General features: G+C 40.0%; 1 protein-coding gene across 1 annotated transcript; it reads left to right on the plus strand.

Annotated features, from left to right (window-relative positions):
• The first annotated feature begins 1,143 nt into the window (after positions 1-1,143).
• GJD4 (gap junction protein delta 4) lies at positions 1,144-11,478 on the plus strand. The gene is made up of 3 exons (XM_050332410.1): positions 1,144-1,187; positions 6,259-6,394; positions 9,516-11,478. The coding sequence occupies exons 2-3, from the start codon at positions 6,331-6,333 to the stop codon at positions 10,700-10,702; spliced, it is 1,251 nt and encodes a 416-aa protein (XP_050188367.1). The 5' UTR covers positions 1,144-1,187; positions 6,259-6,330; the 3' UTR covers positions 10,703-11,478.
• Positions 11,479-15,256: the final 3,778 nt, after the last annotated feature.

Below are 15,256 nucleotides of genomic sequence, written 5' to 3' on the forward strand. Positions count from 1 at the left end.
TGGTTTAAGGTCAAAACAAACCTCATAAAATCAAGATGAGGTGTAAAAACTGAATTATGTATTGTCCTATAAATGATATCCTATAACCAGATGCACATACATAAGTTGTACATCCTGATATTGATGCAAAAATATATGGTTTTTTCTCTAGTAAGTCGTGAGTAGCAACTATGAGGAATAATAAATTTTCCCTTCACTGTTCGTTTAAACACAGCTGAAGATCAAAGTTTCTCATTATGAAACAGTATGATAAAAGTACACATTCTTTTTAGACAGAAATACTCTTCTGGATGAGGACTTTATTATGCACAGGATGCAGCTTTTTTATTTATTTAAAGCCACATTTTCAATATGCAGGTGAGTTTTAAAAGAATATACCTTTTGACTTCTGAATTTTACTTGAAAATGACATTTCTTCACATGAGAGAAGAAATCCACAGTTGGTACTGCCTGAAGTGATTCCTGAAGTTTAAACTGTGTGTGAAATGAAATGGGGAAAAAAATTACCATTTTTCTTGTCAGCTCCTCTCTTTCATTTCTGTGTTAGTTTAGCCTTTCCCCATGGTGTCCAGTGCTTGGTTTAATGACCATGTAGCATGTAGTTACGATGCATCTGTCCATGGAGAAAGAAAAAGCAGTGTCTGTGTGCAATAACAATAGACAACAGTATGGGGTTTGTTTCTTAAAATGATCAGCCATGAAATACAAGAAGGTGAAAAGAACTCTTATTTTAATTCCACAGTAGCTGCCTGTAGGTTAAATCTAAGATGACAGATTTATTTGCTGAAATGCAGAACCGACACAGTAACCCCTTTTGTTGTCTCTGTTGCAAACAGGGATCTGTTTGCTCTCCACAGTCCTAGCAATATTCATACTTAGAAGCAATAGCATATAAGTATTAAATTTAAAGCATGGTAAGCCAAAGATATAATTGCCGTCCTCAGTTTATTATGAAATTTTTTTCCCAATTAATTAAGGCATTTTTCCTATTTAAACAATTTCCATGATCTCAGCACACCATGCTTATTGCCTGCCTCAACATTGCTACCTGCTCGAGAGAAGAACTCAGCCTTGCCTTAGAGCCAGACACTGGGCACTAATGCAACATGAAATCATCAGCATCATCATAAAATACACGATCCTAAACTTTCCAAACCTTCAGATTTGCATTTGCACTGTGAAAAAAGGTAGGTGTAAAACTCAGTGTCAAATATGAAATGCAAAATTTAAAAAGCTGAAATCTCTGTTATGCAAGATTTTTTTTTCAGTGACACAGAGGAAATTTCAGTAATAATGTAATGTATTCATGTAGCTACCTATTTCAGTGGGAGTTGAGCAGATATTAATAATATGCTTTTGAAAATCCCATGGACTCAACTTTGTACTTTTACTACTTAGTAAATTAAATACTTTTGAAGAAATTGGCCCTGAGCTCCTGAATGAGAAAATATTTCCCATTACTTAATTTTCCTTCGGAGCAGTCTTGAAATGTTCAAAATTCTTAGCTGAATAGCTTTGATGTTGCTGAAACAAAATCTGAAGAAAGTCTGCTTTTTCCATTTGTCGTCATCTTAGAAGCAGTTTCCCTTTAGAAACCTTTCTGAACCTTCAAATATATATAGTAAGGGGCTCTAGTTGAGACAAAGTAAGAGAATGGTCTAAATCCTTAAGAGCATGAAGTAAAACGTAATCTTTTTTTAGATTGACTAAATTAGAGGAGGAAGAATGAGACATCACGACACATGTGAGGCACTACAAGTACCAGGCTTGTGTGTCTGAGATGACTGAGCTACTGTGGAAGTCAGCAAGATCGAGTCCAGTCAATATGAGCAGTTAAAAATGATCTGAACTTCATTGCTCTGCAGGTCTTTCTGGACTGTTTCAGGCACGTGCATATCAATGCATAGGCATTTATACATGAGCATGTGTGTTTGTAGCTCCTTCCTGGGAATGGAAGGCAGACAGAAGGGGAAGGGGAGGAGGGATGAGTGCTCATTGAAAGTTTCCTTTCCTTGCCCTGAGCTGTGCCACCTCTGGGGACGGAGGGGTTAGAGGTGGAGCAGTGCAGGGAGTGGGAGCACGTTGTTTATGGTCTCCACTGAAGAGTTCATGATGGAAAACACTCACCCCTATGTCACTGTGTGTAGCCTTTATAGTCCTAAAGCTGGAGTTATTTTCTTGCTTTCCCCATCTCTGTGTAGCTATGGTGGCTGTTTTGGGGAGATGCTGCTTTCAAAGGTACTCCTGCAGGGATATCCGAGGGGCAGCTGGACAGAGGTCCCAGGGAATGCAAGTGTGCAGTCCTGTGTGTGCCTGTGTAAAGCAGGGGCTTCCCACACTGTGCTGGCTCCTTCACTGTGTGTGCTGTGAAGATTGACGTGTACGTACTGTGTGTGTCTTAAAAAGAGCATTTATTCTGGACAGCTTTTCCTACTACTTCTTTATCCTTCATGTCCAGCTTTTTTCTTTCTATCCCCCTTCTGCTGTATTTCTCTAATTTTAAAAATAAGACCATCAAGATAAATTTCCTTTTACTATTTTTTGTCCCTTGTAAATAGATTCCCCCCCCGCCATGAATTTACAGATCACCTTCAGAAGAGTTAGTTTTACTCCAAGATTTGTCACTAATACATCATTTTTACAAACTAGAAAAATTCCAAATAGATTTTAGAATTAGAATCTAAAATATTAGATATGCATCTGTGGTTTTTATTTCTTAAATAGTGATCTACTAAAAAACCTGGACTAAAATGTCAGATCCCTTTCTGTTTTAGGGAAACTTCTACGCTGGCCTGTTTTGCCTCAACATTAATTAAACTGGAAGAGGGAGGTTGCTTCAATGCCAGTTGCTCTGTAGGGTGCAGTCTCCCTTAGTAACTCCCACTTCATTGCACTGATGTGTCATTATTGTTGGTATTGACTGGATAAGACAGATGTGGTTGGGGTTTGCTATGCCAGAGGACTACCTCTAGTTTCTGGGGTTTTTTGATGTGTGATGTAGATTGTGGTATCCTTCAGGTGACTGATTTGATCCTGGATTGGGAAGCCCTGAAGTGGCTTCAAGCTGACTGTACCTTACCTCTGGATATCATTCTGAGCCCAAGTCTGGCTGAAGTGTCTTTGCTGGGCTTTGTACCAAGTAAGCCAGGTCTAAGCCTAGGGGCATGACAAAGGTCCACACTGCAGTGAGATGCAGTTCAAAATATTTCAGTGGGTCACTCACAATGATGGAATCACACCTGTGAAATTTTTGCAGGATCAAGCCCTAGGTCTGTGGTAAGGGGCCAGAAATGTGGACAGCAGTTGTGATTTTTAAAATAGATTTAACTGCACCTTCTTATGTTTCACTGTTGGTCTCTGAAATCTTTCCAGTGGCTTTTAGGGCCCCTCCTAAATTCAGACGTGATGAGATACTGCTGGGTTTCAAAGTTTAACTTCACCCAAAACCATGTCAGCATTTTCTACCTGCCTCTCGTATTTAACTAGAATCCAGTGGAAGTTCACAGATTTGACACCTTATAGCCTGGGAAGAGTTGTCTGTGAGATTCTGGTGTTGGTGCACGGGTGGAGGGATGGGGCTGTGCAACATGTGCCTGTCCCCTGGTGTAGAAGATGGTGCCAAAGCATCTGTGGAGCTGAAGTCCCTCTGCTATTACATCCATGTCTGCAATACTGATCTCCCTATTTCCTTACAGTCTTCACAGACAAACAGGGACTACAGGGAACAGCTAAAGATAAACAGCAAACAAGGGGGATTGTATGGTGAATATCTTCAGATGGGAACTGAAAGATAGTGCTGAGCCAAGGGTTGAAGAAACTAAAGCCAATGGTTTTGTGGAGACCAAACAATTTTATAACAACCACATCTGCCTGGAGCTCAAAGTTGGGACTGATGACAGGGACTTGGGTAGAGGACACACCATAGAAAGAAGGAATTCTGGATTCAAGTAAGATATAGGCTATCTAAAAAAGCTATAAGAGAAAGGCTGAAGTTGTCTGGAAAAGCTAAAATAGAATTCAGGCTTTCTGACCTAAGCTAGGGCTGCACTGTGAGTCTGGAGGGTGCTTGCTTTCTTTTAGAAGTAAATGGGCTGTCCTACCTCAGGATATCCATGCCATGGGATCAGATGTTTTTGACTGGTATAGTTCCACAGGCTACGGTTTGGGGGCCTAAATTCCTGGTTGTTCTCCCTGTTACACAAATGGTAGAGGTCTCACAGCAACAACGAGCAAGGATATTTTAACTGGCAATATTGACAGAGACAATTTATAGCCTATTGTGTGGATGCAGCTGCTGAGCATTCATATCCTGCCACCATCTTGGCATTCCTGACTTTATTTTTGACAAAGGATGTTTAACCAGGAATACCTTTGTATCTCAGCATGATTTATATCTTGTCCATTTGCATCTTTTCTCTTTCCCTTCCTGCAGCTTTCCCTTCTTCCCATACTTCTCACACACACATATCTCAGAAGGGTACACAAAAAAAAGAAAAAGTAAAAAAAAGGGTGGGGGGTGTGTGTGTGTGTGTGTGAGGGAAAATGAAGGTAAAACCATCGTCACACACCATAAATAAAACTTGGTAATGGAAGAAATGGCTGTTTGGCAAATATTTTGTATAAATCAATTCTGAAAGCAAGAAAACACATTTTTTTTACCACTGCAATTAAAAATCTCTTTACACAGATAATGGATAAAGTGTTTTTAAGGACCATCCTTTCAAACTCTGCTTTTAGGCTTTCCTCAGGATGGGGCTTACTCCAGAAAGGATGCTCAGTGTGTTCTGCCAAGGCTCTGCAAGGCAGAGAGCTGGGGAGAAGGTCTTTGTACAGATTTATTTTACTTCATTAAACTATTAGTTTTACCTTTTATTCAGGTAAGATGTGCTCAGTTATAAAGCTTAGCCTAGTCACAGAGCCCATAAGTCATGCAGTATCACCATTCACCTTGCTCTGAGCCAACTCACCTTGCCTGTACCTGGGCTATTGGTACCCTACAGGTGTCAGCTTGTCATGACATCACTTTTCTCCTTTGCTCTATCACACACACACTCCTTCTTCAGCTGTTTTTTTAGTGATTGATACTATTTCCTGACTAAGTGTCCACATTATGTTTGCCCCTATCACAGAACAGATTAAAAAGGACTGAGTAACATCCCATAGATAGTGCAGCAGTAGGTGGAAGATGGTGGTAGATAACTTTCCCCAAGGCAATTTGGTGCAGTGGGGTGAGGAAAGAAAAGCTGAGAGTCTTATTTCGTCCCTGCTTGCTTCCTGGTGTACAGCACAGTCACACAGTGTCAAGGACATGCTGTGCAGTTGCACCTTGCACTCAAGCACTGCTGACCCCACAGGCATCCTGCTCCAAGGGGAAGTTCACTCCATCACTTCTGAGGGGCTGCTGGGGTTTCAGAATGCTGGTCAAGTAGCCCTAGGATCTTTTGAGTGATGTCCAGAGCACCAAGCAGTTTCAGCAGAAAGAACTGATATAAATTAAAAGTAAGCAATTTGAGGCATCTTGAAAACCAGCCACACCCTTGGGTTTATTTTTTTAAAGCTTCCCCTGTATTATATTGTGCCTGCAGGGAGTCTCAGCCTGCTGGCCAGCTTAGCACACAGAGGAAAATTTGGTATGGCTGTGATTGACAGGGCCATGGTGTTCTGTCAGGGAGGCTGTGATTTAGAAACAAAACAGTTTTGGGAAATTGCAGTGGGATAGCTTCCAGTGACCTGAACTGAAATTGCCTTTCAAACATAGGGATGGTTCACCCTTTTCTACCCCCTTTCCTTCCATTATTCCTCTGCAGTTCTTGTGGGGAGACAGAGAGGTCTCCATTATTTCCTGGTCTATGCTATTTTTTCCTCTCTCCCTGTCTTTCACCACTGAAATATCTCAGCAATGCCAGGAGGCTGGTATGCCCTGGGAGGGTAAGAATAGTCTACAATGGCAGAGATCCTCCTGTTGTTGTTTGTCCACTTGCAGTTGTCTGGACAGAGGATCCACACAAGAGGTAGGAGCACTTGGATCTGACAAGCTAGAGCTTTTGCAAGACAAACTATTAAAGCCTTAAGAAGATTTACTCCAACACTCAAAACTAACAGTCTTGTTCAAATCATCAAAATAATCCTTCATCAATACGTTGTTGTGGCTGGGTTTCTGATTTCCATCCTTGACCTTTAACAAAAATTCCTTCCTTTTTTTTTTTTTTTTTTCTCTCCTTCTTCCTCTTTTTCCCCCTCTCTTTCTTCCCTGTCTAGTTCTAGCCTCCTTTGGAAATGATAAAGTTGTTAGGACATCAGGAGCTGGGAGTGTTTTGAGCCTTTTCAAACATGGAGCGCTGGGACTCGCTGGGGTTTTTGATTGTCACACTCAACTATAATGTGACTATTGTAGGTAAGTACTTTAAAAGAGATATCTTCTTTCTTTTGCTGTTTCATATCCTGAAGCCATCCAAGTGTCCTACTGATAATCAACTTTAATTTCTAGCTGTGGTTCTTTGATTCTTACAGTAAGTTATCTTGATACCTGATATAAGAGGTTAATGCATTTCTTTTCTTGTCAAACAGATTACTACTCCCTCTCTGGTAGATATTTCCTGCACTTTATGCAAAATATTGGGGCATCTTCTTGATAACAGAGCTTCCAGTCTACTGGAAGTAGAAATCATGATGAAAACAGACAGAAGTAACACCTTATATCCCATAAAGTGAATGGTAGAATATATGCAATAGCTTTAGTGATGGATTAAAATAATTGAAAGAAGGGGATAAAACCTCCTCTCTTTTACAGGATAAAGTTTGTGGTTTACTACTATTGTAAAATAAACAAAGATCATATGCATAAAAAAAAAAGGCAAAACAAAGAAAGATAGAGTTGTTCTTTTCCTCAGCTAACAATTGATTGTTTATTTATTTTTACCCTTCTTATATATGTAGGGTGCTGTTCCTCTTTCATGGGCTACTTTGAGCAAAGTGTGTGCCAGAGAAAAACTTTCAAGGGCCTTTCAAAGACCCTCAGCCTCCAACTGTGTCCAGTAGCTGTAGTTTGTGTTGTGCATTGCAGGGAACACCCAACTAAGTCCCAGCAGATGCAGCAGAGGGGCTTGTTCTTGTATGTTTAATGAAGACTGAGTCTTTAGGGAAGGTGGTGCGTGAAGGGGTTATCTCTCAAATGTATGTCATACCAAACTACTTCCTAAGGAGCCATTGATTTTTCTTAAGCAGCACTCCCTGTTGTACATGTTCTAATTAAAAATTGATAGTGAAATAGCATGTAGTATTTTGAGCTTAATTAACTAATGTGCTTCAAACACTCTGAGGTCCTTGAAGGGAAAAAATGCTACCTAAGGATGAAACATGGCTTCCTAAAGATGACTGATTGTGTAGAGCTGGTGTTTTCTATTGACCCACACTATGTGGAAAAGTGAGTAACAGCACAGCCTGCCAGCAAAATGCAGGAAGCTGGAAACACAGCAAAACCACCACTAAAGTTAACGGGATTAAAGATGAAATGGAAAGGCCTCAATTTATTTATGGCTAGATAATATATTATTTTGCCAAGTGCATAGGGTTTCTCTGATGATCCCTCATAAACCTTATATATCCTTAACCTTTCTCCAGCTGGTTTTCCATTACAGTGTTACTGTTCTAGACCATAATTAGTCTACTGGCCACAAATGGTTTTCATGGGGCACTTGAACTACATATTCAGTACAACAATAGGTATCACACAATTTTGAGGATATATCTGAATATTTAAAGTTCACACCAACTACTGGGAAATAGCTTCATGGGAAATACAAAAGAAAATTCTTCAAGATAATACCTCTAAATAATTCTATATTTTATAGGTAAAAGGCTTTGTGATCTGGGTTTTTTAAAAGTCTTTATAGTGTTTAGTTGGTGCTATTTCACAGATTGCCTTCAAAACCTTGTGTACATGTGAGATGTGCATTCACTATTAATGACTTAAGGTTTTCAGTGCATTTCTCAGCCATCAATTCCATATAATATGCTTCTCTTTAGTCACTGAATTTGCTGTTTGTCTGCCTGTCGTTACAATTGTTGTCTTCACCATTCTTTAAAACACAGACTTAATCTTATCACTCTTTTATGTTGTTTTCTTTCCTCTTTTTCTTCCTAAGTGGATTTTTTTTCCTCTCTTCTTGCAAGGGATTATTAAATTAAATTTCAAAACTGTGTAGGTAACTAGTGACAGGACTTAAAAGGAAACTTAACTTCAGATGTTGAATTTTTCTATGTGTTTGTACAGAATGTATTTTTAGGTTTTGACAATATAGCACTATATATTTAAGCCTTCCTATCCTGCCCAGGAAAAGAATTTAGGTTTTCAGAGAATCACAGAATTTTCCTTTCCTTTCCCTTTCCTTGCCTTGCCCTGCCTTGCCCTGCCTTGCCCTGCCCCTTGCCCTTCCCCTTGCCCTTCCCTTTGTCCTTCCCCTTCCTTCTTTTTTAAAATAAATAACTTTGTCAGTAATAAAGCAGTTTGTACGTTTACAAAAAAAATTAATAAAACCCTACCCCATCCAAATATCCTTCAAGAAACTATCGTGAATAATACAGTCTCATTCAAAAGGTGTGATCAGTTCAGTACCAGTGCCTGATCTTTCACTGCTCTCAGTGTAATGGCGTAAGGATAAGGCCTGATCTTTCCATCCAAAGCTGGGTGAAACCAAGCCCTACCTACAGCAATTACCTGAGAGAATTCAGGGAAAGGTGACGTAAGCAATGTATGAAAGTGCCCAACTTGTAAGACTTTACTTGGTGTCAATATCAAGACAGAAGGGAGCTTTTGGTCTGAATGGAGAAAAGCTGCACACCAAGGTGAGTGAAGACTGGAAGACACGACGAAGATGGGGCAACCAAAGAGGCATTAGAGGGAGATGACTGGGGTACACATGAGCACACACAAATGTACATTTGTAGAACATTTTGCATGAGTTTGCTAATAATAAAAATAATAACATCTAATTACTAGCTTGCTAATAAATACCATGCTAGATACAACAGAGAGATTTTGTTGGCCATAGTAAACTTTAAATACAATTTCATGGCCAAGACCAAGAACAATCTTTTGTATCTAGAGGAGTTTCACATTGTCTTAGCTGACCTATATTATTGAAATAGGAAAAGATTCAGGTGCAGGGGTAGGAACCCAACAGCAAGCAAAAAACTTCAAGTGAAATTGTTAACTCAATTTTGAATTTTTTAACAGATTTGGACATGTTCAGAGTGTTTTCGTGAGGTTTCGGTTGATGTGGCTTATTGTATGTTAAACTCCTACTTTGTCAACTCAAGACAAAGATTATGGAATGTGTCAGCTACACATTTTCACGTTTTTCAGTCTCAGTCAAAACAAAGCCAAACAGGGGCTATTAAAAGGGGGATTGATTACAGAGGCTATTTCTTCAAATATCTTGTGTATTGAAAGAGCGTCACTGCGTCACCTGCCTTCCTTTTCAGTGCTCTGACTCTTTTTGTATCTTCTCCTCTAGGAAAGATCTGGCTAATGTTAATAATTCTGCTGCGAATGGCAGTGGTAGTGTTGGCAGGCTATCCCCTCTACCAAGATGAGCAGGAGCGCTTTGTCTGCAACACCCTGCAACCAGGATGCTCCAACGTTTGCTATGACTTGTTCTCTCCTGTATCTCACTTCAGATTCTGGCTCATTCAGACTGTGTCCATCCTGCTGCCTTATGCTGCGTTCAGTGTTTATGTTTTGCACAAGGTAGCTATGTACCTTGTAAGAATGCACTGTCTGGTGCATGGATGCAAAGGAAATAAGGGTTTATCAAGCCCCAAGCACATGAAGGAGCTCTGTAGAAATGCTGTTGTCAATAGAGCAGAGTGTGGTGAAGAGAACCTAAGTGTCCTTAATTTTTCTGGGGCATATACTGTTCATCTCTGTTTTAGGACCCTACTCGAGGCTGCCTTTGCAGCTGTGCAGTATTTTCTTTTTGGATTCTTTGTTCCTGAGCGCTTTTCCTGCTACCATTCACCTTGCACAAGCACAGTTGACTGTTATATCTCCCGGCCCACTGAGAAATCCATCATGATGATTTTCATCTGGGGGATCAGCAGCCTATCCTTTGTGCTCAGCCTTGCTGATCTTGTCTGTGCTCTCCGGAGAATGACAGCACGAAGCCAAAAGAACAAGCTGCTGGCAAACCTCTGCATAGAGAAGGAGTGCATTTTAAATCTTCCCCCACCACAGCACAGAAGCTCTTCTGCACCTCAAAATGAAGACTGCCCAGTATCAAACAGCTGCCAGACCAGTGATGGCTCCTGCGCACTTCTCTCTGATGAGGAAGGAGAGGCTGTTCTTCATTCTGGAGCTGTCCCTCAGCAAACTGCCAGCCCTAACCTTGACAGCACCAGCAACAAGCTCTGTGTATCAGGAGATCTTACTGTTAAGCAAGATGACACTGAAGAACCCGTGTGTGCTAGTGACCAGCAAGGAACTACATGCAGGCAAGTGAGACCGAGACTTCAGCAAGACTTCATTAAAGAGACTGCCCTGGTTTTGAGACCTCAGATCACGAGTCACCTTGGAGTTTCGTCCTCTGCAGATCAGAACAAGCTTTTAGAATTCTACCCTTCAGCTGAGCTAAAAAGCCTTGATACACAATCAAATTACAGCAATACTAGTTGCTTGAGGTCAAAGAAGTCAGAATGGGTATAGAGCCCAGGGTGAACACTACCCTGTGACCTTCAGAGATCACTGCATCATTGAGGAGGCTTCAGGGAGTTTCAGCTGAATCCCTTGGCTGTGGTTATGCTGCAGAGATGCTCTACTATGCTCCATTGACAAAGAAACAAAAACTTTGGATAAGAGTTTGAAGGATATTACATTAATGAAGTGTTCTTTGGAAAATGTAACATTTTTATGGTTTTCTGAGTGTAAGTGACTTAAAAAAGCTGTAGACTGTCACTGATATATCTGACCTGGTTTTCCAGGAGCATGTGTGAGCACTTGTTTACTCTAACCTAGTTTTATTGCAAAAGATTGAGCTTAGGAAATACATGACTTTAAACACAGTATACTATCTACTGTCAAAAAGTAATTTATTTTCTCATACTAAATTCTCAAAGCCCACTCTAAGAAAGGATTTTCAAGCAAGCAGACTAGACTGTGTTAATGTGTAAAAACATCTTATTTCTTGAAAGCAATACCTCTCCCAGTTAGCAATGCCATGGCAGTACCTTTCTCTGACACTGATGTCAGCTGGAGTCTGACCATGTTTAAGTTATTCAACCATAGAACCTTCCAGGACCTAGAGGGGCCTACAGGAAAGAGAGGGACTTTTTACAAGGGCTTGTAATGATAGGACAAGGGGGAATACCTTCAAACTGAAGTAGGGTACCTTTAGATTATGTATAAGGAAGAAATTCTTTACTCTGAGGGTGGTGAGGCACTGGAACAGGCTGCCCAGAAAATCTGTTGATGGCCCATCCCTGGAAGTGTTCAAGATCAGTTTGGATGGGGCTCTGAGAAACCTGACCTAGTTGAAGGTGTCCCTGCCCACAGCAGAGGGGTTGGAACTAAATGATCTTTAACCCAAACCAACCCAAACCAATCTCTATAATAGTCTTCAAAATGGAGTGGCTGCATCCAGATTAGCTGTTGGGCAAGGTCCTGCAATCAAGAATTGCTCAGGAGGCAGCTAGGAGGGGTGAACCAGAAGGGTGTCAGTGCTCCAGCAGCTGACACGGCAGGGGAGTGAGCAGCGGTGCCCGTGCCCTGGCTCTACCGACTGTGCCCTAATGTAGATGTGCTGCTGACACGTCTGCAAGGTGTTACCTCTCTCAATCTGAAGTAGTCACGCTGGGCTCTTGATTTCAGAAGGTGGGAATGAGTCACCTGACCTGTTTTAGGCATCTCTGAAGGTAAGATGAGTCACTTTCTAGATATACCTGTATCTCCCACAATATGATTATCTCAGACCTGGGCTTAGAGAAAATGATTTCTACCCTGAAAGAAGGATATAGTGGCAATGTCTATATCAGAGTGCTTGCCCTCTTTGTCTGACAGACTTCTAATGCTAATAATTTGAAAACATATCAAAACTGAGTGAATCACAGAAGAAGATTTTATCACAGTCATGCTTTGTGCTTTCCTTCAGTGTTCCATTTACATAAGCGTGGTCCAGCAGTGAAGCACAGCAGTGCGTGAGATGAATTTTTCTTTTAGCTACAAGTCAGTGGGGGTTGAAGGTTGCATACACCTGCAGATCTTCAGTAGGAGTGGATGTGTAGGAGCATGTACTCAGAGAAATGTTTTAGTGGTAGTGCCTTACAAAATGGATCATTCAGAGGGTGTCAAGAACTGGTATTTGTAGATACCTCTTGGAGCTGGAGTAGCTACGGCACTATTTAGACCAGATACAGATCTAATCTTGTTCTGTCTATTGTGAACTTCCACATGTAACAAGTTTCTGTAACAGTTTAATGGCTGGCTCCTCTGTGCAGAATATGAAGGGACGACAGCTTTCACATTCTTTTTTTTCTCTCCTAGGGTTACAAAACTCTTTAAGACAGTTTGGCTCATAACCTCTGTGTATCATTTCTCATGTGTGTAAGATAAAGATTAGCAATCATCCCTCATCTTCTGCATCTCCCCAAAATAGGGTAGCTTAATAGATAGACAGAACTGCTCTTTGGGTCAGGAACAAAGTACTTTGGGATCCCAAGGTATGCTACAGACATTTTTAATTACTACCTTCTAAGTAAGGTTTTCTTCTCTATTAGCTCTGTTTGTTTCTTTTATCGTGCATGCTTGTGTGATTTGTCATTTCCAAGGTAGGAGCAGCATTAATTATTAAACTTATCATAGGCAGAAAAACATTAAATATTTAAACTTCTCATCCTCCAAAGCCTCTTTATTGGGGTCTGTGCTGATTACACATACCATGACAAAACATTGCAACAATGAAACCTTTTATAATTCTTTGCGTCTTCTCAGCTGCAAGAAGGAATGCAAGGAACAAATGTGGATTCAGACTATCGCATGCGTCCCTCAGCATGAGATATAAATAGGGTAGGATAAATAATAAATGCCTTGTGGCTGGACACAGTTTGCTTTTTTCGTGTCTGTAGTCAGACAGCTTTTAATGAATGAAGAGTCTCATTTCAAATCAGAAAGATCCTGTTTGTGTTTGAAATGGAAAGTGAAATTAGTGAACTACTTCCTTAGTCTGCAGACACTTCTTGTGAGATTGTGGCCTCTGGTTAGTGTCACTCTGCTGCAGACCTGACTGCTTTTGGGACTTGTGGGCCTGTTGATGTCTGATTCAGAGTCAGTGTAATAAGCACTTAATGTATTGTTTATAAAAACTGTGTATTAAAAGAGCACGATTTTGTATGGGCTTTTCCCTGGAGAGTAAATAGAAGCTTCTGCCATCAACAGCCTCTTCCCAGGGGAATGTCTCAGAGTCTCTTCTACAACTATTTCCAAGTCATATTTATTAACTACAAATAGTTTTACACAGTGGGTGGATCTACCAGCAAAGGAAGATGTGCAAAGGTGTTTGAAGTATTGTGAACTTCCACAGCTTGAGGAAATGAAAAGTGATGGTTGGGAGGGGCATCCCCCAATGGGGAGGAGAAAATGGCAAAGAAGATCTGTTTGAAAAAACATTTCTCCTTACATTCAGTATCACTGAATGTGAAGGTGCTGTAGAGATGTCTTAGAAAGTGTGAGCAAAAGAACTAATAGACGTGAAGCAAGGAAGCGACAAGATTTTCTGCTGTGTAAACTAATATTTAGTCTTTCAAATTTGTGACTTGTTTTCATAAGTCCCTCCAGAATGTATTTCATACTCAGAAAAATGTTACAAAAGGTGCTTGTTACATTTGCCAGTGTGTCTTTAAATCTTCTATTTCAGAAAAGCGTTTCAAACATGGGTTGAAAGCACAAGACTCCTATTACTGCCCTCAGGGAGCTTTGTCTTGGGCTCAGACAAGGCTGCCATAGCTGCAGTGCAGGTGTCACTTGCACCCTGAGGTGGGTCCATGGAAGAATACGTAAGATATTCATATTGCTCATCTATAGTCTTATGGGCTACTGACCATGAGACTATAAAAAATGAATTGAGCTCCCTGGAAATAAGAGTTGGAACTGATCAGGAAATCTAGGATAAAATAGTTTTCATATAAGAAATAAAATTTTTATTGAAAAATTATGAAATGCCTTTACATTTTATTTTTTTTGTTAGTATCTTCCACTGGATTATAGTACTTCTCTTGCTAAATAAGTATCTAGCAGGCTTATGGTGACCTAGAATTGCCATGTTTTCTGTGCAACAAAATCAAGTATGACTAGGAATTTCTGCAGTATCAGCATGATTGAAAGAAAAAAAAATCAATGTTGTTACCCCTAAATAAGATGATAGACTTTAACTTTTTTCCTAAACAATTTTTTTCTATTTCCTTTTTTTGTTTTGTTCTAGTTTGGAATATATTTTTTTAATGCCAAAATGGAAGCCAAACCCCAAGTTTCAGTCAGTTATAATCACTTTATCTTCTTTTTACACTCTCTTGTTTGGGTCACTTTGATTTACTCTTATCAGCATAACAGAAAGCTGTGGCTCTCTCTTCTCTTGTGAAAGACACTGTAGGCAGGTGTCTAGGGAATGCATAATTTCCTGTTAGCAGCAGTTGTTCTCCATGTATCTCTCAGTTCAGCCCAGAATAAGTATTAAATCTAAAGTTAGAAATGTAGAGAGATCCTCAGTGTATTCTTTCAAGTTATTAAAATTATCTGCCCTTACATGATAGATCATTGCTGCAATGATTGTCTTTCTAGAAGGAATCATTAAAGAGCATATTAATTGGACCGTATTTTATTGTAATGACATGATTACAATGGAGAACAGATAAATTATTACTGCTTGTGGTATTTCAGGATGATAAAGAAATGCTTCTCCAAAAATAGGACAGTAGAGTAGTTTAAAAGGTTGTTCTTTAACTTCTGTCTCTTGTACTACTTTTAATAGCCTGATGTTCAACTGACAGAGAAGTAATTTTACATTGTGATGCTCTTACATTGTAATTGAGCTGCTAAAATATTCTGCAGATTAGATGGTCTCCCTTCACTGACAGCATGAACTCCTGGCCTGTGATGCCCAGGAGTGCCACTTCTGAAAAATGAGTTCACCAGTAAGGCAGAAATCTGATCAGAGTGTATCAACTGTATCTCTGCAATTAAAATTATCCAGCATCCATGTAGATAGATTAC

Source organism: Myiozetetes cayanensis, unplaced genomic scaffold, assembly GCF_022539395.1.
Source record: "Myiozetetes cayanensis isolate MyiCay16 unplaced genomic scaffold, myiCay2020 scf1, whole genome shotgun sequence".
NCBI classification, from domain to species: domain Eukaryota; kingdom Metazoa; phylum Chordata; class Aves; order Passeriformes; family Tyrannidae; genus Myiozetetes; species Myiozetetes cayanensis.